Raw genomic sequence first — 21,753 nt, 5'->3', positions numbered from 1 at the left:
CCTGTGGAGTTACCAACCGTGTACCTACCTAGGTACCTCAGAAGCAGCCGTGGGCTGTGCCTGCCGCCACGCTCCCAGAGGCCTGATGCCGGCCAGCGCGCCTTGTTGGCAGGGTGTCTCAGTGGCCAGTCGTGCTGTAGTCAGCATCGACGTCTTGCATGGCGACTACCTACCGTAGGTACCTTACCTACCTTAGGCACCTACCTACCTACCTACCTAGGTAGGTAGGTAAGATACCTAAGCATCCCGAACCTCGTATTGCTTTCATAGCCTGTCTTTGTGCCTTGCTCACTCACCTGAAGCCGCGCCTGAAAGCCGGTGGAATCTCCCTGCGCGTACTCTGAACATGCTTCAGTATGGCACTAGGAGGTTCAAATGAGACTCTTTGCTAGAGTGAACCGTGCTCTGACACTAGCAACCCCAGTTGAGAGCCGGCCATGCCTGGCACCAAGGAACTACGAGAGCGTTGGCGGGACATGGCCTTGTGCCCATGTCCCATAGATAGCTTGCTCATAAGCTCAAGGTATGGCCAGGCTGTAAGTGAATACGTCAGGACAGACATGTACGGCTCTGTCTTTGATTTCCTTTGACCTGCCTAACAGATGCCATGGCATCGACAGTTTATGTCCTTCAGAGTGGCTTTGGCGTCGAATGCATCGCCCGCAAGAGGGCTGCCCTATGGGGTTCCGAGGCAACGGCTCATGCGCGAGGTCATCTCGACGTTTCCCCCCCCCCTAGGAAGATCTCGGGTAGGATTCATCACGATCGCAGACGCAATGGCTACCATGGCATCTTAAAGATATGGGGGGCATCGAGAGACAGTGCCATGTTGTGGAATGCACCGCCAAATACACGGTGCGGCTCCAGTCCCCAGCCAACGGTACGTACCTTGCTCGTCGTGATGGTCCTGGCGCATCACCAGCACTTGTCGCGTCAAAACCAATGAAGCAAACCGCGTCGAGCGCGACTGTGGGTCTCTCACAACACCACTTTCGAGTTCCCGGTCCTGTAGTGACTTTCACACCCTAACTTACTATACCTTACTCTGCCTATCCTCTCCACCAACATCCCACTACACACGTCCGCAAACCACTGCCGTAGAACTTTATTTCTCTTGATCACTACCACCGTTGGTCTGTCGAGGCGAACTCTTACCTCGGGTCTTGACCCCTACCAGCGTTGTGTGTTCCTTGAGTATCCGCTCGGACCGGCCACCGGCACAGCACGACTCGGTTCCGCTGAAGCCACACGCCATTGACAGCGCAACCCGATCTCTGCTCCTTCGAAACCAGTTCAGAAACGAGATCGCTCAACTACTTCGATCCATGAGTCCGCGAACGTGACGGCCGAGGCAACGCGTCTAGATCTTCCTAGCCATGTATCTACCGCGCTCCCTCATATCGAAACTCTACCTCCACCTCCAGAATACCCGACACCCTCTCTCGCCTCCTGTCCTCATTCTTGTCGCCCTCGAGCCCGACGCACTCTGTGCCTGCCGTATTCTTACTCGATTGCTGAAGCACGACTATATTCCCCACAAGATCCAGCCCATCTCCGGCTATGCTGACCTTGAACGGGCCGGCAGGGACCTGGTCCTGCCCATGATGGAGTCCAACGGCGGCAGCGGCGGTGTCGTTGTCAGTCTCGGCGTGGGCGGCATGGTTGATCTGGGTTCTCTGCTCGGCCTGGAACCCGAGGGCGACGAGGCGACATTCTCCGGCGTCGAGGTCTGGGTCATCGACTCGCACCGGCCGTGGAACCTGGGCAACGTCTTCGGCGGCTTTCCCTTGGAAGCGACTGACGACGACACGGTCCCGCTGTCAACGAGGTGTCCCAATGGTGTCAAGGCAGGCCGCATCGACCGGACATATACCCCTGGCAAGGGCGGTATCGTGGTCCTCGACGATGGAGATATCGAAGACAGCCTGGCAACGGAGCGAGATGCTTACATCGCCCTCCTTGACATGCCAGACGTGGAAGATGACGGGGAGGAATTGGGCGAGAGTGATGATGGAGAAGACGAAGACCTATTTTCTGAAGAGTCTGCTCGCACAGGGCAAAAGAGAAAAAGCTGGTCAGATCGAGAGGAGGAAATGTCGAGTGACGAGGACGACCGTCCAGCTCAACGGAGGCGAAGTAATTCTGTAAGTGGGACAAGAACTTGGCGAACTGGCACACGGAACTGACACCACCCCACAGTCTACATCCATACCATCGCCCTCAAGACCACCCCAAAGAGGACTCCTGTCCATCAGAGACCAGGATAGCGTCATGCCGAGCGACCCCCCTTCAGCGGCACAGGCCCCCTCTGCGAGGGCACTCCGTCGAAGGCTCCTCAGACTGCGGAGGGAGAACGAGCGCGTCCTGCGGAAATACTACAAAATCGGTGCCTCATTCTCTGAGCCAATATCTTCCATGATGTACTCGCTCGCCTCGGAGCTGGGCCGCGAAGATAACGACCTTCTTTGGCTCAGTATTGTTGGCGTCACATCAATGGAGCTATACGGCCGTTCATCGGCAGGCATCGCCGTGCCCGTTCGCAGCTCGGACCGCGGCCAGGGTACCGGCTGGATGGGTGTTCGCGGCGCCCGCATCCGCCAGCTACTGCGTGACGAAGTGCGTCGACTCAACCCACCAGAAGTGGGCAGTCGCAATGCCGTGGAAAATACGGGGGTCATTCCGACCACGGCGCGAAGCCCAGAGGACATGTCCATCAGGTTATCACCGGAGCCCAAGTTCCTCCTCATTCGGCACTGGAGCCTCTACGACAGCATGCTGCACTCTCCCTATCTGTTCTCTCGTCTCAAGACATGGAGCGATACGGGCATGAAGAGGCTGCACAAGCTACTTGCCAAAATGGGCGTCAGCTTGGTCCAGTGTAAGCAGAGCTATGCGCACATGGACATGATGCTCAAGCGGGAACTTCGCACCAAGCTGCTCAAATACGCCTCATTATACAATCTGGACGACATGGTCCCGTCGGTGGATACGGATGGTAAAGATCGCGCAGGAGCCAAGGACGGCTGGGGTTTCGTCAGGAGTTGGGGCTGGCGAGCCACGCTGAGTGCGCAGGATGTCGGTGTCGTCATTGGTGCCATTCTCGAAGTTGGGAAGCAGGGAGAGGAAGCGGCCAAGCCTGCCATTGAGCCGATGCAAGACGCCGATGTGGACGACACCGAGGCACAAGGCGATGAGTGGATCGCGCGGTTCTGGTCCGCCTACGATGCCCTCGAAAAGTAAGTCTGACCATGGCGAACAAAATCAGTCTGATCCTCTGACTTACGCAACCCGCAGCATCGACGCACTCAAGGCCGGCCTCCCTACAGCTCAGCTGCTTCACCGCGCCATCTACCGCACCGGCACCTCCATAATCAACAAGAAGCAGATCAAGCACCTGCGCGCCTTCCGCATGTGCGTCGTCAAAGATGGCCCCGACGTGCCCCTATTCACCCACCCCGCTGCCCTCACCAAGCTCGCCCTCTGGGTTGGCGAGGCGCTCGTCGAGCAGGAAAAGGACACGACAGGCCGCCTCTCGCACGGCGGCCGAGGCACACCCCTTGTCGTGGCGTCCCTCAACGAGAAGCGCGGTGTCTACGTCGTCGTCGGCACCGGTGGTGGCGGCGGGCCAGACACGACCTTCCTTGATCGCGAGGCCGCGAAGAAACGCCAGGCGGCGAAAGACGAGAAGGCGAAAAAGAGGGAAGAGTCGCGGGCGGCCAAGGCCAAGATCAAGGAGGAGAAGCGTGCGGCACGGCAGGCAGAAGGAGACGAGGATGAGCTGGACGACGAGCTCGACACGGAGTCTGAGGCGTCCGACTCTGAGTCGGACGAAGAGGACATTGACGAGGACAAGGTCCAGGAACGGGGCTACGGTCTGAACAAGTTCGGGTCGGCGTTTCAGGAAGTCGTGGCGGAGACGAGCGCCCGGGTGCGCATTGACAGCTTCGAGCACTGCGTTGTCGAGGTGCGCAAGGAGGATCTCGGTGGATTTTTGGAGAGCCTCAGTATGAAGGCCGTTGTTGGTTGAACATGGGGAGGAAGGGGGTCGCGGTTATGAATGAAGGCGTTTTGTTGTTTCACAATGAGTGCTAGGGAGGGAATCAGGACAGGTGGAGGCACTCGTTTTACGGACTGCTGCACTTTCTGGATGGTCATGAGGCATATGGCGTGCGAATAGCTAGTCTAACAATGATATACTGTTTCCTGTGCGTGCTGAGGTCAACGCCAGTGATGTCGAATGCAGGTCGGTGGCGTAGCTTCGAAGGATGGTGGTTTGAGAACACCTCGTAGACACGGGCTTGCACGATCAGAAGGCCGGCCTGCACCGTTCATGATGGAGGAGACGCCAAAGAAGAGACATTCTTGGTTCGGTGATCTTAGGTGGTTGAGACATACATATCCAGTCTCGTGGCGGCGGAACTGCAGTGGATGCCTAGACCCAAGCGCCTCACCACAGAGCACCGCATCGCGACAGCGTTTTCCACGTTGCCCGCCAAGCAGATACGCGTATGTTTAATGTATTGTATGCACCCTACGCATCCTATGCACGTCCATGCTCCAATCACGCCCTAAAACGGAGAGGTCTCGACATTGAGGCTGCCACAACTCAGCGTCCGACGTGGCGCGCCAGCAACTGTTCTCTGCGAATCAGGTGCATAGAAATGTCAGCAAGGCGAGGCTCCTACTCCCAGTATCGGCCCGGTGGGGGGTTTGACCATGGATGTAGGTAATATTGAGACGCTGTCGCGCCTCTGTTGGTAATAAGCTGTCAATTTCGCCCACCCTGAATGGCTAGCCCTGTCTACTGCCTCTGTAAGGATTCGTGACCCAAAAACTCTCTTTGAAAGGCCACAGCAGGTTCAGCATGGAGCCTGTATCGTCAGAAGTCTCGAGAATGGAGATTATGGACGATTGGCGGTATTTGAGCCGCCAGGCTTGCAGCCGTTGCTACTGCCTACATCATGTGGTCGATATGGCGCCAGGCCGGTATTCTCATGGCTGCTGGACAGGTTCTCCCTCAGTCCCTCGATCCCGATGATTGAATCCCAGGCCAGGGTAGAGAACAGGGGTTTCGGCCCAAGCATAGCCCTACAGCCCGCAGGTAAGCACAGCAGCTGTCAGCACTAAGCCATCGTCAGGGGTCAGCGGCTCGAAGCCGACCAACGGCCGCGCAGATGTCGTAGAGATGCTTGTACGAATTCCCATGTAGGGTCATGCCAACGACGAGAGGGGCGGTCGACGCGCCGCGAGATGATAAAGAGAAGAGTGCTGCGCTTTTGTAGGTCGTTTCGGTCACTTCCATTTCTGTACCTTGGCACTCTCCTTTCCCTTGCCGTACGCAAAAACAGGTCTCGAGCATTAAGACCTTCTGCTTCATCGCTGCCGCTGTTGCTCGCATAGCAATCGAGTTTTCGACCACATAGCCGAAGAATATGGCGACGAGCCAGAAACCATGGGCAGATGGCCCTTTCCCGCTCGTCAGCAATTCAAAGCTCAAGCTCAAGGTGTGCCTGTGACGGTCGCCGACAGAGAATGGCAGAATACTTACAGGCCCAACCCCGTGAACAGGATGGAGAGAAAGCCCAAGGCGCCAAGGAGATGGCTATGGAGATGATCATCGTTCACAATATCCTGCTGCGCATCATCAACTCGATCTACCTCCAGTGCATCAACGTGGGCGTCAGAGGCACCCAGCAGGACATCGACGACTTTGTCCAGTATGCCAGGCTCTGGCACAAGGGCGTGACGCATCACCACCATACCGAGGAGACGATGATTTTCCCTGACATCGAGAGGATGGCGGGCGTGCCCGGGTTGATGGAGGCCAACGTCGCACAGCACGAGGCATTCCACGACGGCATGGAATCATACGAGTCGTATCTCGAAAGAGTCAGCGCTGGGGAGGAAAAGTATGACGGCCTCAAGTTCAAGCAGATCATCGACTCTTTCGCAGACGTGCTGCACCAACATCTCACAGATGAGATCGATACGCTGGTGAAGTTGCATGAGGAACACGCGGACAAGGCCGAGTGGGGTGTGTGGTACAAGAAGACAATGGATGAGATCTTGAAGGCGACCAAGGACCCAGAGCACGCGGTAAGCCGTCGTCTTGGACTCGCGTCTGCTTCCTCGTGCCGGCGCTAATGTCATGAACAGACAACCGTTGTCCCCCTCATCTTCACGAATCACGAGAAGGGATTTGAGAATGGGTTTTCCGCAAGCTGGCCTCCGCTGCCTTGGTTCTTCATGTTGATCGTCAAGTGGTGGTTCATACCGACGAACAAGCAATGGTGGCGATTCTCGGCGTGCGACGCGAATATGAAGCGACGGGAGTTGCCCTTCGTTTGAGCGATGGACGGCTGGTGATGCAACACTGGTAAAGCAAGGAACAGGTCGGGTGGAGTTCTGGCGCCAAGCTGGCATGCAACTAAGCGGGCGTTCATAGATCGGGGCATTCCAGTTTCGATTGCGAAGGTGCCAGACGAGCCCCCCCGAGTCGAGAAGAGTCCAGGCCTGGCCTATGTATGTCATCAAGCATGGAAGGCCGGCGAGGCATCCAATAGTGACGAGTCGCTCGACAGACGGATCGGACGAATGATATGAGTCCCCGGCACGACCTTGTCGAAGAGCTGAGATAGTCGGGGATGTGTGATGTGTTGGCGTGGGACACGGTGATTGGCGAGATGGGAGTGATCAGGGTGATGAGGATGTGAGCGTTTCACGCAGGCAGCCTGGTCCAGACAGGTGCATGCGCACCACACAAGATTGGCTCTCTCTGAACATGGGAGTGCAGCTTGGGTGCCTGTTCGAGCAACTTCCTCCTTGCTGTGCTTCCACGAGCACCGAGTGGTTGTCAGCGAGGCTTTCGCTTGGTTCTCTCGGGTTCCATGGTACTTCGTATCCGCATTACTCGTCTCGTACGTCGCAAGAACCGTTGCTCTCAAATCAAAGGATACGTACCTTGTTGGGTCATCATTGGGCACGCACTTGCTCGAGGTGCCGTTCGAGTGCATCAGGTCCCGAGCCTTGGTTCTAGTCGAAACCCGTTAGCGCCCCCTTTGTCCACAGGGAACCCAGGGGACAGGGACGCTGTAATTCTAGTGGGCTGGCTGCAGTTGCAGTGTGCAGTCAGGGAGTGCCATCGGGTGCTTCCATTGCCCTCCAAGCAGCCGGCGTGGGCGGGGATCTGGGCCCCCCTGCAATACCACCCAAGGTAACCCCCCCCCCCCCCCCCCCTTCCCTCGCCCCTCCTCCTCCCCTTCCTCTTCAGTACGACCAGCTCCAGCTCCAGCACCAGCACCAGCACCAGTCCCGCCTTGTCTCGTCACGCGCACCTTCCGGCCTTCCCTTCCCTTGCCTCAACTTTTTGACGGGACCGCCGTTACCAACCAAACCCGAGAGGGACCCAGGCTGGAACCTGCATTGGCTTGCCTGCTGTCATTTTCCATCACCTTGCACACCTGATTCCACCTTCACCTCAATCGACGCTGTTCCCCCCAAAGGCTCTGTTTCTCCCAAGCACGACAACCCTCCGAGAGGATACCCACGACTTGACCCCTCCGCCACCTTATTTGACGAACCTGACCTCCGTACCTTGTTTCCTTGGTACCAGTGCTGCTGCCGCCAAGTCACCCCGACTCCCATCCGCCGACGCCGTCGTCTCGACCGTCCGAGGGCAGCCATCCCGCGATCCTTCTTGCTCCGGCCTCTCCAATCCGTTCGCCCAACCTACAACCACCACGCCTAGACGACCGTCGCGACGACATACAACGCCCCAAAACCTCCACCCAGCGGATCCCTCATCTCCCCAGTACCGCACGCACATCCTCCCCCACCCTCTCGAGAGACTTGATTTCTACTACCCCGCCATCGTAAACCATGGGCAAATCGTAAGGAATCCTCGCGCTGTCTCACGCCCTCCCCCCCCCCCCCCCCTTTCCTCGCCTATGCCCGTCGGCTTCAGAACGTTGTGCGCAACACCGCCAAACAGTCGCTCATGTACCTATGTGTTCTTCTGCTTGTTCATTTCTCCATATGGGTCGCCTCGGCATTGAATCCCTACCTTAGCTCCCCTGCGCCTCCGTCTATCCGCTACCTGCCTACGTCATGAGTCTGGTGAAGGGGGTTCAGACGCCCCATTTGAACCATGCGCATCTGCTAACCGCGACGCTCTGTCGATCATTAGACAGTCAAAGCTCTCGCAAGAGCAGCTCTCTGAGTTGCAAAAGTCGACCCATTTCGATAAGAAGGAGTTGCAACAGTGGTACAAGGGTATGCCAATCCAGGATAACTCCCCCTCCTACACCCGTCACGTATCAACGGCTTCGAAACTTCGAGCCTCCCCTGCACGCCAAGCGATCGCCTAACAGCCTTCCTCCTCCGCTCATGGCGTACAGCAGTCGGCTAATGTTCAACTGCTCGCAGGATTTCTCAAGGACTGCCCCTCAGGAACGCTCACCAAGGAGGAGTTTCAAAAGATCTACCGCCAGTTCTTCCCGTTTGGCGATCCGAGCTCGTTTGCCGACTACGTATTCAATGTCTTTGACAGCGACAAATCCGGTACTATCGACTTCAAAGAGTTCATCTGCGCTCTGAGCGTTACGAGCCGTGGCAAGATGGAGGACAAGCTGGACTGGGCCTTCCAGCTCTACGACATAGACGGCGACGGCAAGATCAGCTACGACGAGATGCTGCAAATTGTCGAAGCCATCTACAAGATGGTGCGTAACTTTGCCATATCCCCCGCTTTGCCAGACCCTACTCCTCCATGTAGAACATGATGTGCTGACAGCGGAATTCAAAGGTCGGCTCCATGGTGAAGCTCCCCGAAGACGAAGATACCCCCGAAAAGCGCGTGCGCAAGATTTTCCGCATGATGGACAAGGACGAGAACGGTAGCCTTGACATGGAGGAATTCAAGGAGGGCAGCAAACGTGATGAGACGATCGTGTCCGCCCTTTCCCTTTACGATGGCCTTGTCTAAGAGGGAGAACAACGACAACTCGGCTGTCCCTTCTACAACGACGCCTTTCGTCGCTCCAGAAATTTGAAGCAAACGGCGAGGAACAAGTTGAGACACAATGACGTCGGGAGCGAGAGAGCATAATGACAAAGAAACTGTAAACCAGAACCTTGCCACAGGAAGGGGGGGGGGGGGGCTTTATTTCGCATGCAGCGGGCAGCTACGTAGCACGGCACGACGGGCGGTTTCAGGCCAGGACAGGACTGCAGTGTTCATGACTGGGTCAATGGAGCGAATGATCGAGGAGAGCATAGGGTGAACGAAGATGAAGTCGGCGGGCGCGAGCTGACCGACAGCACCTATGATTAGGCCAGGGCAGGGAAGACGAACGACTTTAAGAGCTTTTACTGCGTTATGAGAGAACATACATTTCCAATCCATGAACCGTGTGCCGCCCGTTGTCATCGGCATCTTTAGCACCTTTTTGGTCCGCAGTCGATCGGAAGCATCAAAATCTTGGTGATAGGGAAAGCAGGACCAGCGGCTTGTTGGTGTATCAGGGCGCGGAGGGCTCAGCTCCCTACGCCCGGCACATCCGGGTGGTGCCGATCGCGCCGTAGCTCTGAATGTAACATTGCCAACAGGAAGGGAAACAAAAAGAAAAAGAACAACGGCGCAGACAAGAATATGGTTGCAAAAACTGGGATACGACTTCATACACTACTGCAGACAAAGGGCGAACATATCGTGCACACATACAAAACTCGACGAATCAAGCCCCAAGATCGCGTACAATAAAAGCCAGACAGACCATACTCCTGGGATATCAAAACTGAAGAACAAGTCGCTCTCCCTCATTCAGCCCTCCCTCTCTCCAAAGCATGTTTCTCTCTCTCTCACACACACATCCGCTCTCCTCTTGTTTCGTCTCCAGACTCAGCTGTCTCTCTTTTGCTTCCGAGCATCCAGGGATTGGAACACGTTCGCAGAGTTCGTCTAGCTCGTCGAGCCGTAGGCCTGGGCGACCTGGGACTTGAACTTGTCGAGGATCTTCTTGCGCTGGAGCTTCTGGGCGGCCGTGGTGTAACCCTGAATCATAGTGTTAGCATTTTGCCAATTCATATCATGGAAAATGAACGTGCTCGGGGGGAGATTGAGGAGGCGGAGGGTTGTAGACTTACGTTCTGGGGTGTCCACTCCTCGTCGGACAGGACGACACCCTCGACAATCTCGATACCGGACAGACCGCCTGTGCGGCCGGCGTTCTGCAGCTCGCGCAGGACGGCCGCGTTGAGCTTCTTGTCGCCGACGAGCTCCTCGAGCGAGTCGCCCTGGACACCAATGGACTGGGCCAGCTGGATCAGGGCGGGCTCGGCGGGCACGATGATGGCAATGGGCTTGGCCTTGGTGGGCTCGGCATAGACGCAAATGTTCTGGACGACCGAGGAGGCGCGGTAGATGGACTCCAGCTTCTCGAGAGCAATATACTCGCCGTTGAGCGTCTTGACCAGGTTCTTCTTGCGGTCGATGAGCTTCAGGTGGCCCTGGCTGTCAAACTCGCCGATGTCGCCCGTCTTGAACCAGCCGTCCGGAGTGATGGCCTCAGCCGTCTCCTTGGGGTTGTCATAGTACTCCTTGAGCACCGAGGGGCCGCGGATCCAGACCTCGCCCTGGGGGTTGGGCTTGTTGGTGGCGAAGTAACCCGCATCGGCAAAGTCGACGAGCTTGATCTCAATGCTCGCAGGCATGGCACCCATGTTGTTGGTGTTCCATTCGAGAGGGTTCATCAGGCAGCCCATGGCCGTGGTCTCGGTGAGACCATATCCGATAATCATGGGCGCAATGGCCATGGAGATGAAGTGCTGGGTCTCCTTGGCGATCGGGCCACCACCAGACATGCAAAGCTTCAGGCGTCCGCCGGTGGCCTCCTTGAGCTTCTTGAAGACCACCGAATCGAGAACACCGGTGCCGGGAAGACCGGATGCAAGGAGGCTCGCCTTCAGGGACAGAGAGTTCCAGAAGAGAGACTTGACGACCGGGCTTCCAGCGTTGACCTTGTTGATGATGCCCTTCTTGACCGTCTCCCAGACAGCGGGAACGCCGACCATGACAGAGGGCTTGAACTCGCGGATGTCACCAGAGCAGTTGCGAACAGAATTGTCGGACAGGGTCTTGGGGTTGCCGTAACCCAGAACAGCACCCCAGAAGAGGGCACCGTTCTCGAACACATACTCCAGAATATGCGCCAGAGGGAGGTAGGTCAGGAGACCATCACCAGGCCCAATGTGAGGGCCTACGACAACAGAAACGCCAGCAACTAGAAACCATCGTGTTAGCCAGCATGTCGACTTGAGAGCACGGAGGCGTACTTACTAGCAGCGCAGACCTGGCGGTGGAGCAGGGGAACACCCTTGGGGGTGCCGGTGGAGCCGGAGGTGTACATGATGCAGCAGAGGTCCTCGGTGGTGGGAGGGACAGGCTCAGCCACGTTGTCCTCGCCGAGCTGGCGAAGCTCCTCGAAGCTCACAATGTTGACGTGAGGGTGCGCGGCCTTGAGCTGGCTCACGTGGCCCTCGTTCAACGTGTTCTGGCTGTTCCAGATAATGTGCTGAACATCCTTGGCCTCGTGCAGGACATTGTTCAGGGTCGGCAGCAGGTGAGGGTCGAGGAAGATGGCTTTCGCGTGGGTGGCCATCATGGAGTACCTCAGACCCTCCTCGCCGAGCGTGTCGTACGCAGTGACGATGGGCAGGGACTGGGAAGCGGCGCCATGGGACATGGCGAGCCAGTGTGCGCTCGTCGCAGCGAAGAGGTGGACGCGGTCGCCCTTGACGAGACCGAGCTTGCGCAGACCAGAGCCGACCTGGAGGGTGAGGGCCTCGTACTCGGTGTACGATATGTAGGTGTAAGGGCTGAGCTCGAAGTAGGTCCACTTCTTCTCAACCTCGCGCTCCTCGCCGTCGACAATCTTCTTGACCATCTTGGTATCGATGTGCGTGTCGACGAGCTTGCGAGACCCGATACACCGGGCATTGCCGAACTTGGCGGCGCTCTGCTTGACAAGCTCGTAGATGGTGTCGACGGTGCCGCCGGGCTTGGTGAGAAGCTCAGGCACGGCCTTGGGGTGTCGGCGGGGGATCGTCTCGCCGTCCACCTTCTCAGCGCCAGGGCTCGGCACTGAGAAGGGGCCCTTGGCCTGCATCCTCGCAACGATGTGCGACTTGGACTTGGAGCTGGAGCCAGTCATGATGGCGGATGTAGCTGGAGGTGTCTGGAACACTTGCGCGTCGCAGGGGTATCAAAAAAAGAAAGAGAAGAGAATGAGAGAGCCAGCAGGGCCAGAGTGGAGGTCAAAAGGTCCTGAGATAGTCGACAGGAGGGCGTGTGCAAAACGCGTGAACAGGAGTTTGCGCCGGTTGAGGGCGAAGGTGGTGGGGAGCAAGAGGGAAGGAGGAGGGACAATGGGTTCAAGACGGCGGGATAGGGCAAAGAGGTTTATTTGAGGAGAGCAAGGGACTGTGATCTTGGGCGTCCTCTTGGCTTTCCGGTGGAGCTGGGGTTGGGGCGCACGGAAGAGGGCGGCAGAAGAAGCTGGAGGCGGGAGGCAGAGACAATGCCAGGCCAGACCTCAAGTGACGCTGACCAGGAGAGCTCGAGCAGGCGCGTGGTCTGAGCTTGCAGGTTGTAGGTTAGCTCGCGCTTTTTTTGGGGGGGCTTGGAGGGGGCCTGGGGGGGGGCTTGGTTTGGGGGGGCTGCACCAGGGCTCTAGACAGTGGACAGGGGGGGTAAGAAGTAGGAGGGGGGTAGCCGTGCCCCACCTGAGGTGAGCCAACGGCTTATGGTCGCCTAGGTTTCAGTGGATGCACTGCTGGGCTTCGGCGTACGTGTTGCCTCTTGACGGGGTGCTTACTTGCTGAATGGCTTTCCAGCACATCCGACGAAAGCCATTAGCTTCGTCATCGGCAGCTCTCACACGTGATACTAAGTTCTGATATCTGCCTGGTGCCGATGCCGAAGGCAAAGCATCCTCGAAATCCGTCTTTTTGCCCACGAGGTCGATCATCTTGCCATCACGGAGGCAATTCATCGTTTACCCCCCCCCCCCCCCCTTCCCACGACCCCACGGCATCTGATGCTGCTGTACAGCCCGCCTGGTCTCGCCTCCCCCCCTCCTCCTGTTACCACTGCTGCGACTGCTCCCTCACCGTTGGATGGCTTGGCTGGTCGCATTTCATCCAGTCTCTTGGCACTGTAACTCTATTGGTTTTGGCGTCCTGGGCATGAAGGCGCCAATCCGGGGGGGCGCGCTACATGTAAGTATCGGTGTCATTGTTTGATGTGAGCGCCATACCCATCGTTCCCAACAGCGCCTGGCCAGCGCATCCCCTCCTTGAGGCATGGCGCAGTTGAGTTGAGTTGAGCTGGCGCTCCATGTCTGTTGGGACGACTAACCCAAACAACGTGTGTAACCGTCGAGGCTATCTCGGCCGCTCGATGAGGGTCTGCGTCTCAAAACAACACTTCACATGGGAAAAGTGCTCATCGAGAACATGAATCCTGGAATGTAATTACATGCATCCTTAGTCCTTCTTAGAACGACATGGCCTAGGCTCATCTCGGATGCGTCCTGTCGGCCAACTCCCCCTTCCATCCCTGTACGTTCCCATATTCCATGCCCATGTGAAGATTGGGGGAGCGGGTCAACAAGGGGTCAAGGGGCTGCCCGTCACTGCACATCGCCAAAAAGTCGTCCCCTCTTCCCCCTAGAGGAACAAATACAGGTCGTCTCATAGGCCCGTCAGTACCAAGACTTCTCCGACCGCGCCTCACGGAGCGCACTTACTCTAATCGTGCCTCGATCCGAACACGGAAAAGCTGGGGGAATAGCTAGCAGTTTTGTCTCCATGCCCTACCCGACTCTGTCATAATCACATGAGCGCACCTCTCCAGGAAACTCGAACGCCCCTTTCGACATCCCCTAACCCGATCCAGGCCGCGGTAATGTCACGATGTCAGCCTCGAGTGGGATGCCATGGCCTTGGCAAATTGTCCGCATGCGCCTTCATTCGTCCAGTGGTTGATGCGGGCTGAGAATACACGAACCAACAATCTCGTCATGCGCTTCGCTGTATTGGTTGCCCTGCATGTCTACTAATCGTAGGCCGCTCACACGCATGAGAGTTCCCTGTGCACCGGCGGAGGGTTCGTCTCGTCGTCTTCTCTTCGATTGCCCTCGCCCAAGGGTCTTGAACTCTATGGATGTGACTGAAGTCCATCATAACTGTGTGAGGATGCGTGCCAAAATGTATGTCTGCCAGTGTTTCGTTCGGCCCTGCGCGACGAACCACCGTGGTGTGGCATTGCTATTGACGCTGCTGATCCGTCTTTGTGGCCCCTCTAAGTACATACCTACCTCCTCCTTGACCGAGGTGAGAGTGAACATGTGGGGCCCTTATTGGGCACCCCCGGTAGAGATCTGCATCGAGGACTCACGACTCCAAGTGCCACCAAAATCGAGCAACTCTTACGACAGACATCGCGATTGGGAAGAACGTCTCCAGCACAACGGGTGTGTATTCTGGACCTGGCTCGGATACTTCCCGAGTCACCGTTAGTTTGGTATCACCTTGGCTGCGTCACCGCGTGCTCGAGCCGGCGCAATGAGTTCTTCTTTGTCTGTTGCAAAGAAGCAACTTCGAACTCTCATGAAATCGAAGCTTGCAGACATTACACAAGAATCCGTTTCCATACAAAGTCTGCGCCTACCCTGCATGAATTGATAGACAAGCGGTATTCTGACTGTATCAGGTCGCAGTGTTTTCGAATCTCTCAAGACATTCAGCCCTTATCTCAATGCTGAACGCGTCAGCATTTTCCTGTCTATGCCCTCTGGCGAGGTACAGACTGATGCCATCGTGCGCCATGCTCTCTCGTCCGGGAAACAAGTGTTCATACCATATCTTCACAAATCACCGCTTGGCGAGAATGGCGCTCCGTCGAGGGTTATGGATATGGTGCGACTTCGTGATCTCCAAGACTACGAATCGATGCAGCCTGACAAATGGGGCATTCCCAGCATCGATCCAACCACGATCAAAGACAGACAAAGGATTATAGGAGGACCAGATGCTCACCATTCGGAGTCAACGACATTGGACATGATTCTGATGCCTGGTGTGGCCTTTGACCTTGACCCCGAGACTAGCCAGATAAGAAGACTAGGTCATGGACGTGGCTTCTATGACTTCTTCTTACAGCGTTACTGGGCCAAAACGGCACTTCTCAGCAGCGGGCAGCCTCATGCTGTTCAGCTCTACGGCCTGGCCCTCTCTGAGCAGTTTGTCTCTCCTGAGTCCGGCGGCCCGGTCCCTGTTGGGCAGTACGACAAGAATCTCCATGGACTGGTTCTCGGCAATGGCGAGATTAAGACCTCATCTGACAGCCCAGACACATCAACACTCCACCGACGATGATGAATCTTAAACATGGTATCATTTTTTTTTCCTAAAGCGCCGCCGTTGGCATCCCGTAATCTGGTCGTTTCGCGTGGTAACCGCCAATAGCTCAATCTTCGGATTGGGTGTGCCGCTACAAGCTTTGGATCAACGACACATTGTCGCCCTTCAGGAGAATTTGTCCTACAGGCTATTAGTCCTATACCTAGCACGATGAGCCTCCAAGCTTACCCAGTGAGCGCCTAGTCTCCTCCTTGTTTGTCTTCGTAATCTGCTTGACCTCGACAGCGTTATCGATGACGAGATTCATGAACTCGTCAAAGCCCTGTGCGGCGCGTCAGCCTCTGCTCCGCTCCCGAAGATATCTTATCCGTGTGTACCCTAATCTTGCCCTCAATCCGGATTGAAAGCTGCTCATACAGCCAGACCTGCACCGTGGCTTGCTGCTGCAGGAGCTTGAAGATGAAGTTGATGGGGGGTAGGAGCACCCTGCGACCACCACCGCCTCCGCGACCGGTCATCTTGGTATGCTGAAGTCTGACGGGGAGAAACTGTTCGCTGCGACCCAAAGTGCAATCGCGACTCGATCGGGTGAAACTTCGCCGGAGAACGTGGGGGGGGGGGCGGTATTCGTCTTAGGCTTCGTGGGTCGCGTTATCGTCGGATACAACCAGCTGCCAGTTTGGAGCTGGAAAACGTTTGAAATCCCCCCCCATGCGCCCAGTTCAGGTTCACCGAGGTGAGCGGGTTTCGGCTGGACTATCTTCCCTACTACCCCGCGCTAGAGATGTGGCGGCCTCCCCCTCCAGCCACATGCACACACACCTACAGGCACCCGTTGACCTGGCTTTTGGCCGGCTGCCCCGCCAGCAACCAGCCTAACATCCAGTTTTATTTTCCTCCACTGGGGGTGACATTGACCCGTGCGACCTCCCCACCAACAACAGCCTTTTAAGCTCAAGTATCGTGTCTAGTCCGACGGCCGTGTTTGCCTACCCAACCAAGACACCTCAGAAGCACACTCCTCTTTCGATACCCTTTTTCTTTGTGCCGCTCGACCTGGTTTCTGAGCTTTGACGCTGCTCAGCAGACAACCCTGGACCATCACGCAACATATACCCCTCGACGTCATCCCCCTGCTGCTTGCAAATAGCTCGTGGTTCATCCGACATATATCTACCTCTACTGCGTCAAGATCAACTTCGAACTCCTCCTTGAACGATCCTCCATCATGGCTGCCAACGGTGCGCAGGGATCGTACACTCCCGAGAATGTGCTTGCGGCGGTAGTCACCATGCGCGGTGGGGAGCGAGAGGCCAAGAAGCAGGCACACGAATACCTGGAGCGCTTTCAGAAATCGGTTGGTAGTCACCAGGATGCAAAAGTCTGAGAGGAAAGCGCTGACTTGGACTACAGAAAGATGCTTGGCCGCTCGTCATTGGCATCCTGCAGTCTGATGCCGATGCTGAGGCGAAGCTGTTCGCAGCTACAACGATGCGCGGAAAGGTTGGTTTGATCGCAACTTGCGTCGAATAGGAAATCTTCCTGGGGCCGTGTGTGCTAACAAGGATGGTAGCTCACATATGACCTTTCCACTGATATTTCGGATTCGGAGCTTCCTGCGCTTAGGGAGCAGATCCTCCTACTCCTGAAGCACTATGCATCCGGTCTCAGGCCGATCAGAGTCCAGCTCTGCGTTTGCTTGGCAGTCCTAGCTATACATATGAAAGACTGGAAGGATGTCCTCCCCGTCGTCGTGTCGGCACTGGAAGGACCCCAGAGTCACACCGCCGTTCTCGACTTCCTTCGCGTGCTTCCCGAAGAAGTCACCGAGGGCCGCAAGATCACCCTATCAGTACGTGGACCGCGCAACTGTCGGCTTTCCTGTGGTGCTCCTCGAACGCCCTTGCTTGGGCCGACGCTTTCGGCGATATAATTCTAATCGACATGGCAGGAAGAAGAGTTGTCTGAGAGGACGAAAGAGCTACTGGGCGACAATGCGGAACGAGTGGTCCACCTACTTGTCAACTATGCACAAGCATCAGGTACGTCCGGGTAGGGCTTCTGTCATGAGACGAGACTGATCGCGATTTATAGCCAAACCAGCCGACGACCCTCTGCTGATGGAGTGCATCACGTCGTGGCTGCGCGAGGTGCCCGTGAATACCATCGTGCGCTCGCCGCTTTGCGACGTTATTTTCAATGGTATTTCCGGCGACTCACCCAGGGAGGCTGCGGAGACCGTTTGCACGATCCTTCGAGAGACAAGAGATGTCGACGATAACCAAGACACCATCCAGCTCCTTCTTTCCCGGATCCTTCAATTGCAACCTAGGATTGAGAAGGCTGTAGCCGAGGAGGAGACAGAGACATACGAAGCCTTGACGAAGATTCTCGCGACTGCTGCCGAATCATGGGTTGTGGCCATTGTGCGCGAGCCAGGCCATTTCAGGCCTATCGTCGACGCTGTTCTCGAATGTGCTGCCCGCGACCGAGACCGTGAGGTCATCGAGCATACATTCGACTTCTGGTACGAGCTCAAGCAGTACCTTGTTTTGGATATCTACATTGAGGCGAGGCTTCAGCTCGTGGATGTCTACGGCAAGCTTGTGGATGTCCTCTTCAATCACCTCCGATACCCAGAAGGGAACGAAAACGACCTGTTTGAGGGTGATCGTGAGGCCGAGGAAAGATTCCGCGAATTCAGGCACCGCATGGGTGATACGCTTAAGGATGCCTGCGCCGTCATGGGAGTGACGGACTGTCTGACCAAGGTCCTGAATGGCATTAAGACGTGGTCAGCGGAGAGAAGCACCACCACCTCGGCCCCTGGTGTAGTACCGCACTGGCAGGAGCTCGAGGCCCCCCTATTCGCCATGCGTGCCATGGGTCAAATGGTTCCAAAGGACGAGAATATTGTCCTGCCTCAACTGATGCCCCTCCTGGTGGAGGTGCCCAACCACGAAAAGCTCCGGTTCGCGACCATCATGATCCTCGGCCGCTATACCGAATGGACAGCCGAGCACCGCGAATATCTTGAGCCGCAATTCACCTATATTGTCTCGTCCTTCCACACTGATTCTAAGGAGGTTGTCAGGGCGGCGGCCATGGCGATCAAGTATTTCTGCACTGACTGCAGAGAACTTCTCAGCGACCAAGTCCTCCAACTCCAGACTTTTTACGATCAGATTCTCGACAAGCTTCCCGACATGAGCCAGGAAGAGATCACAGAGGGTGTTGCGAGCGTGGTCGCCGTCCAGCCTGAGGCTGAGATGTACAAGCTTCTCAAGCTGTACTGTGATCCGCTCGTCGCCAGACTGATGAACAAGGCCAACAATGCCACTACCGAGGAAGGCAAGGTGGCTTTGGCAGGTAAGCAGAGGCGTCCAATGAGGTCGGAACTCGTCCGCTAACCACGCCACAGACCACGTGCAGCTGATCACCATCTTCGTTCAAATCGTCAAGCCGTACTCTGCTCCTGGAGCCGAGAACCAGGCAGTCAAATACTGGCAAGAGGTCTTCCCTGTGCTCGCAAAGATTGTCGAGAACTTCCTCGACTTTGTGCCCATTTGTGAGCGGATCTGCCGGTGCTGGCGCAACATGATCATCTCGTACAGGACGGCCATGACACCACTGCTGCCGGAGCTGGCAAACAAGCTGGCCAGCGGATTTGCCGCCTCCAGGCAAGGCGCATTCCTTTGGGTTACCGCGGCCATCATGCGCGAGTTCTCCGAGGAGCGCGAACACGTCGACCAGGCCATCACGCAGAGCATTTACTCCTTCTTCGAGGCCCAAGCCACGACTTTCTTGCGCGTGCTCAACGAGTTGCGGCCTAGTGAGCTCCCCGACGTCATTGAGGACTTCTTCCGGCTCCTCATTGATGCACTGCTCTACTTCCCCCACAGACTCATCCCTTCGGAGCTGCTGCTTCCAATTTACGAGGCCGCCATCTATGCCCTTACGCTCGAGCAACGCGACCCGCTGTCGGCTACTCTCCACTTCCTGCGGGATCTTTTGACATACGGTGGTGACAACCCGGCCACCTCGGACAAGCTGCCAGCGGACGTTGCAGCGAAGATCCAGGAAATCGTGAAGAGCCTGCTCGGCAGCCACGGCGAAAAGCTTGTCAAGCAGGTGCTGGCTGGCATGATGATCACGTTTCCCCGCGACTGTTTCGCCGACGGTAGCGGTGTGTTGCTCTCCATGTTCGAGCTCCTCCCCGCAGAGACGACTGTCTGGGTCGAGCGAACGCTGCAACTGTTGCCACAGGGCACCGTGACGCCTGCCGAAGCGAACAAGCTTATGATCAAGATCAAGGAGCGCATCGGCGGTGACCAGAACAACATGCGCCAGGTCAGAGCCCTTCTGCAAGACTTCACCAACACATACCGCCGACGATATGTCGCACCTCGCGACGGGCTCGGTCAACTTGAGGCAGATCGTTTCCGCTTCAACCGCTAGAGTCAGCCGGAAGTGGTCTTTGGTCTTTATATGCATTCAGTGGGAGAGGATACCAAGGAGATGATTTATGGCGGGGGCGTCGAAGCTTGCCCGAGCACGCCTGAAAGGAAGACGTACCCTGTGCGTCTGGCTCATCTCATGGTAGATGGTGACTGTGACACGAGACTGAGCACTTCGCGAGAATCAACACCAGACGAAGCCACGAGGCAGGGGAAGCTCGACCCTTCGTGGGTCTAACGCGACGAGCTGTGGGCCGGATTGGTGGGGCGTTTGGAGCCATAGCGATGGCTGGGTTGGAGGTTCGCGGTTCGCTGGGCTGGATGATGGGGGTTTAGGAGGGGGGGATGTGGGGGAGATGATCGCAGAGACATGGTGCATCGATGACATGAGAGGATGATGCCAAGCCTGAGGTCCTGGAGCAAATATAGACATGCAGCATAACGGAGCGCAAACCCCAAATATCAACAGTTTCAAGTTTATGAAGTGACACAGCAGCCGGAGATGTTGCATTATGGGACAGAAGCTGACGCCACGGTCGAGTGTTGTGCAACACTCCCAGTGTGTGAGGTTGGGGTCGGGTATGCTAGCCTCAGATCTGGTGTTTGTGTGGCGGCCAAACCCGACCATTCGGGTGGTTTCCCACAAAATCCTTCGGGCAGATCATAGCAAGAGACGCACAACGGATCCTGATGACACTGTGTCGTTCTCGGGCTTGCCAATCAAACCTAGCCTGCGCCGCTGACACGGGCGCGCCCTTCGGAAGTTCCTCTGCCCTATGATGACTGTTCACGAGGAGACAGGCTTGGCGCTTAGTCCGGCCGTCAGCTTATGAGTCTGACGGGAAACATACATAAAGACAGCATTTCGTCCATTCAGAGTAGTGGCGGCATGCTGTGCGACGATAAGAAACGTGCAACGGTACACAGCAGGAACCCTCCAACACGCCGAGATGAGCTCCGATGCCATGAACTTGTATGCGAACAGCAAAGTCAGCCTCGTCCCCTGGGACGCTCGCTCCGATGAACACACGACCCGCATGTTCGAGCAGCGTGTCGCCTGCGGCTGGCGGTCAGATGAGGTAGTCGAATGGCGCGAGAAGCAGCTGGAGGGCGGCAAATTCCTCTACTGGGTGGTACGTCTTGCTACAACATGATAGCCCACGCTATGAGTTGCTGCTGCTGCTGCTGCTGACATTGGTCGGTCAGGTCCTCGCCGATGCCATCCCTGGACGGGAGAAGCTCTTGTCAGACCATCTGACGACATACCCCAAGGAAACGACGCCGCTGCGGGACACGGCGGCCGACGTCTGGTTGACACCGCGGGCGGCGAGCGGCGAGGCCTTTTGGCCGATCGGGCACCTGGCGCTGGAGAAGCAGGCGGAGGACGACGCAGACATGGGCCTCGCGAAGGAGGGGTCCGTGTGGATCAAGCACCTGTACATCTCGTGGGCCATCCAGGCGGGCGGCATCGGCAAGGCGTCGATGCAGGCGGTCGAGGCGCTGGCCAAGCTGGAGCCCTTGTTTGGGACGACCATTGTGTTGGACACGGCACAGAAGGAGACGCAGTCTTCTGATGAGTGGAAGAGGTTCTTCTTCACGGACATGGGGAGGCCGATTCCCGAGGTGAGTTTTTCTCTTCGGATACGAGCACATTATCATGAGATTATTGCGTGAGGACAAGACTGATGGAACTGTCACAGCCGTTTAAGACGAATGAGGAGTGGTATGGGCGGATGGGTTATGAGGTGTTCTACATCGATCCGGTGGGTTTCCCGTGGCGGAACCCTGATGGCGTACACAGCTACATTCCCCGGGTGATGATGAAGAAAACGCTTGTATAAAGGGGCCTGTCCATGTTGTCGTGAGGGGACGGGCG

General features: G+C 56.7%; 8 protein-coding genes across 8 annotated transcripts; 6 read left to right on the top strand and 2 right to left on the bottom strand.

Annotated features, from left to right (window-relative positions):
- Window positions 1-942: 942 nt before the first annotated feature.
- Window positions 943-4,027, top strand: D7B24_004700 (uncharacterized protein; the record flags this gene model as incomplete). Its single annotated transcript, XM_028638866.1, has 4 exons — window positions 943-969; window positions 1,365-2,144; window positions 2,200-3,236; window positions 3,295-4,027. 4 exons carry the CDS (start codon window positions 943-945, stop codon window positions 4,025-4,027), a joined length of 2,577 nt encoding a protein of 858 aa, XP_028496589.1.
- Window positions 4,028-5,432: 1,405 nt separating this feature from the next.
- D7B24_004699 (uncharacterized protein) lies at window positions 5,433-6,348 on the top strand (the record flags this gene model as incomplete). Its single annotated transcript, XM_028638865.1, has 3 exons — window positions 5,433-5,504; window positions 5,569-6,096; window positions 6,157-6,348. 3 exons carry the CDS (start codon window positions 5,433-5,435, stop codon window positions 6,346-6,348), a joined length of 792 nt encoding a protein of 263 aa, XP_028496588.1.
- A 1,530-nt stretch (window positions 6,349-7,878) lies between these two features.
- NCS1 (Neuronal calcium sensor 1) lies at window positions 7,879-8,983 on the top strand (the record flags this gene model as incomplete). The annotated part of the gene is made up of 4 exons (XM_028638864.1): window positions 7,879-7,889; window positions 8,186-8,271; window positions 8,425-8,720; window positions 8,804-8,983. 4 exons carry the CDS (start codon window positions 7,879-7,881, stop codon window positions 8,981-8,983), a joined length of 573 nt encoding a protein of 190 aa, XP_028496587.1.
- Window positions 8,984-9,958: 975 nt separating this feature from the next.
- On the bottom strand, window positions 9,959-12,209 carry FAA4 (long-chain fatty acid-CoA ligase; the record flags this gene model as incomplete). Its single annotated transcript, XM_028638863.1, has 3 exons — window positions 9,959-10,051; window positions 10,144-11,279; window positions 11,336-12,209. The coding sequence occupies 3 exons, from the start codon at window positions 12,207-12,209 to the stop codon at window positions 9,959-9,961; spliced, it is 2,103 nt and encodes a 700-aa protein (XP_028496586.1).
- Window positions 12,210-14,622: 2,413 nt separating this feature from the next.
- Window positions 14,623-15,435, top strand: D7B24_004696 (uncharacterized protein; the record flags this gene model as incomplete). The annotated part of the gene is made up of 2 exons (XM_028638862.1): window positions 14,623-14,716; window positions 14,771-15,435. 2 exons carry the CDS (start codon window positions 14,623-14,625, stop codon window positions 15,433-15,435), a joined length of 759 nt encoding a protein of 252 aa, XP_028496585.1.
- A 115-nt stretch (window positions 15,436-15,550) lies between these two features.
- On the bottom strand, window positions 15,551-15,938 carry SME1 (mRNA splicing protein sme1; the record flags this gene model as incomplete). Its single annotated transcript, XM_028638861.1, has 3 exons — window positions 15,551-15,600; window positions 15,649-15,742; window positions 15,798-15,938. The coding sequence occupies 3 exons, from the start codon at window positions 15,936-15,938 to the stop codon at window positions 15,551-15,553; spliced, it is 285 nt and encodes a 94-aa protein (XP_028496584.1).
- A 710-nt stretch (window positions 15,939-16,648) lies between these two features.
- On the top strand, window positions 16,649-19,878 carry TNPO3 (Transportin-3; the record flags this gene model as incomplete). Its single annotated transcript, XM_028638860.1, has 6 exons — window positions 16,649-16,777; window positions 16,834-16,923; window positions 16,994-17,272; window positions 17,372-17,462; window positions 17,515-18,789; window positions 18,842-19,878. 6 exons carry the CDS (start codon window positions 16,649-16,651, stop codon window positions 19,876-19,878), a joined length of 2,901 nt encoding a protein of 966 aa, XP_028496583.1.
- Window positions 19,879-20,827: 949 nt separating this feature from the next.
- Window positions 20,828-21,718, top strand: D7B24_004693 (uncharacterized protein; the record flags this gene model as incomplete). Its single annotated transcript, XM_028638859.1, has 3 exons — window positions 20,828-21,010; window positions 21,084-21,500; window positions 21,578-21,718. 3 exons carry the CDS (start codon window positions 20,828-20,830, stop codon window positions 21,716-21,718), a joined length of 741 nt encoding a protein of 246 aa, XP_028496582.1.
- Window positions 21,719-21,753: the final 35 nt, after the last annotated feature.

The sequence above is a fragment of the Verticillium nonalfalfae genome (assembly GCF_003724135.2).
Source record: "Verticillium nonalfalfae strain VnAa140/NRRL 66861 chromosome Unknown scaffold_27, whole genome shotgun sequence".
NCBI lineage: Eukaryota > Fungi > Ascomycota > Sordariomycetes > Glomerellales > Plectosphaerellaceae > Verticillium > Verticillium nonalfalfae.
This window is presented reverse-complemented; position numbering and strand designations above follow the sequence as displayed.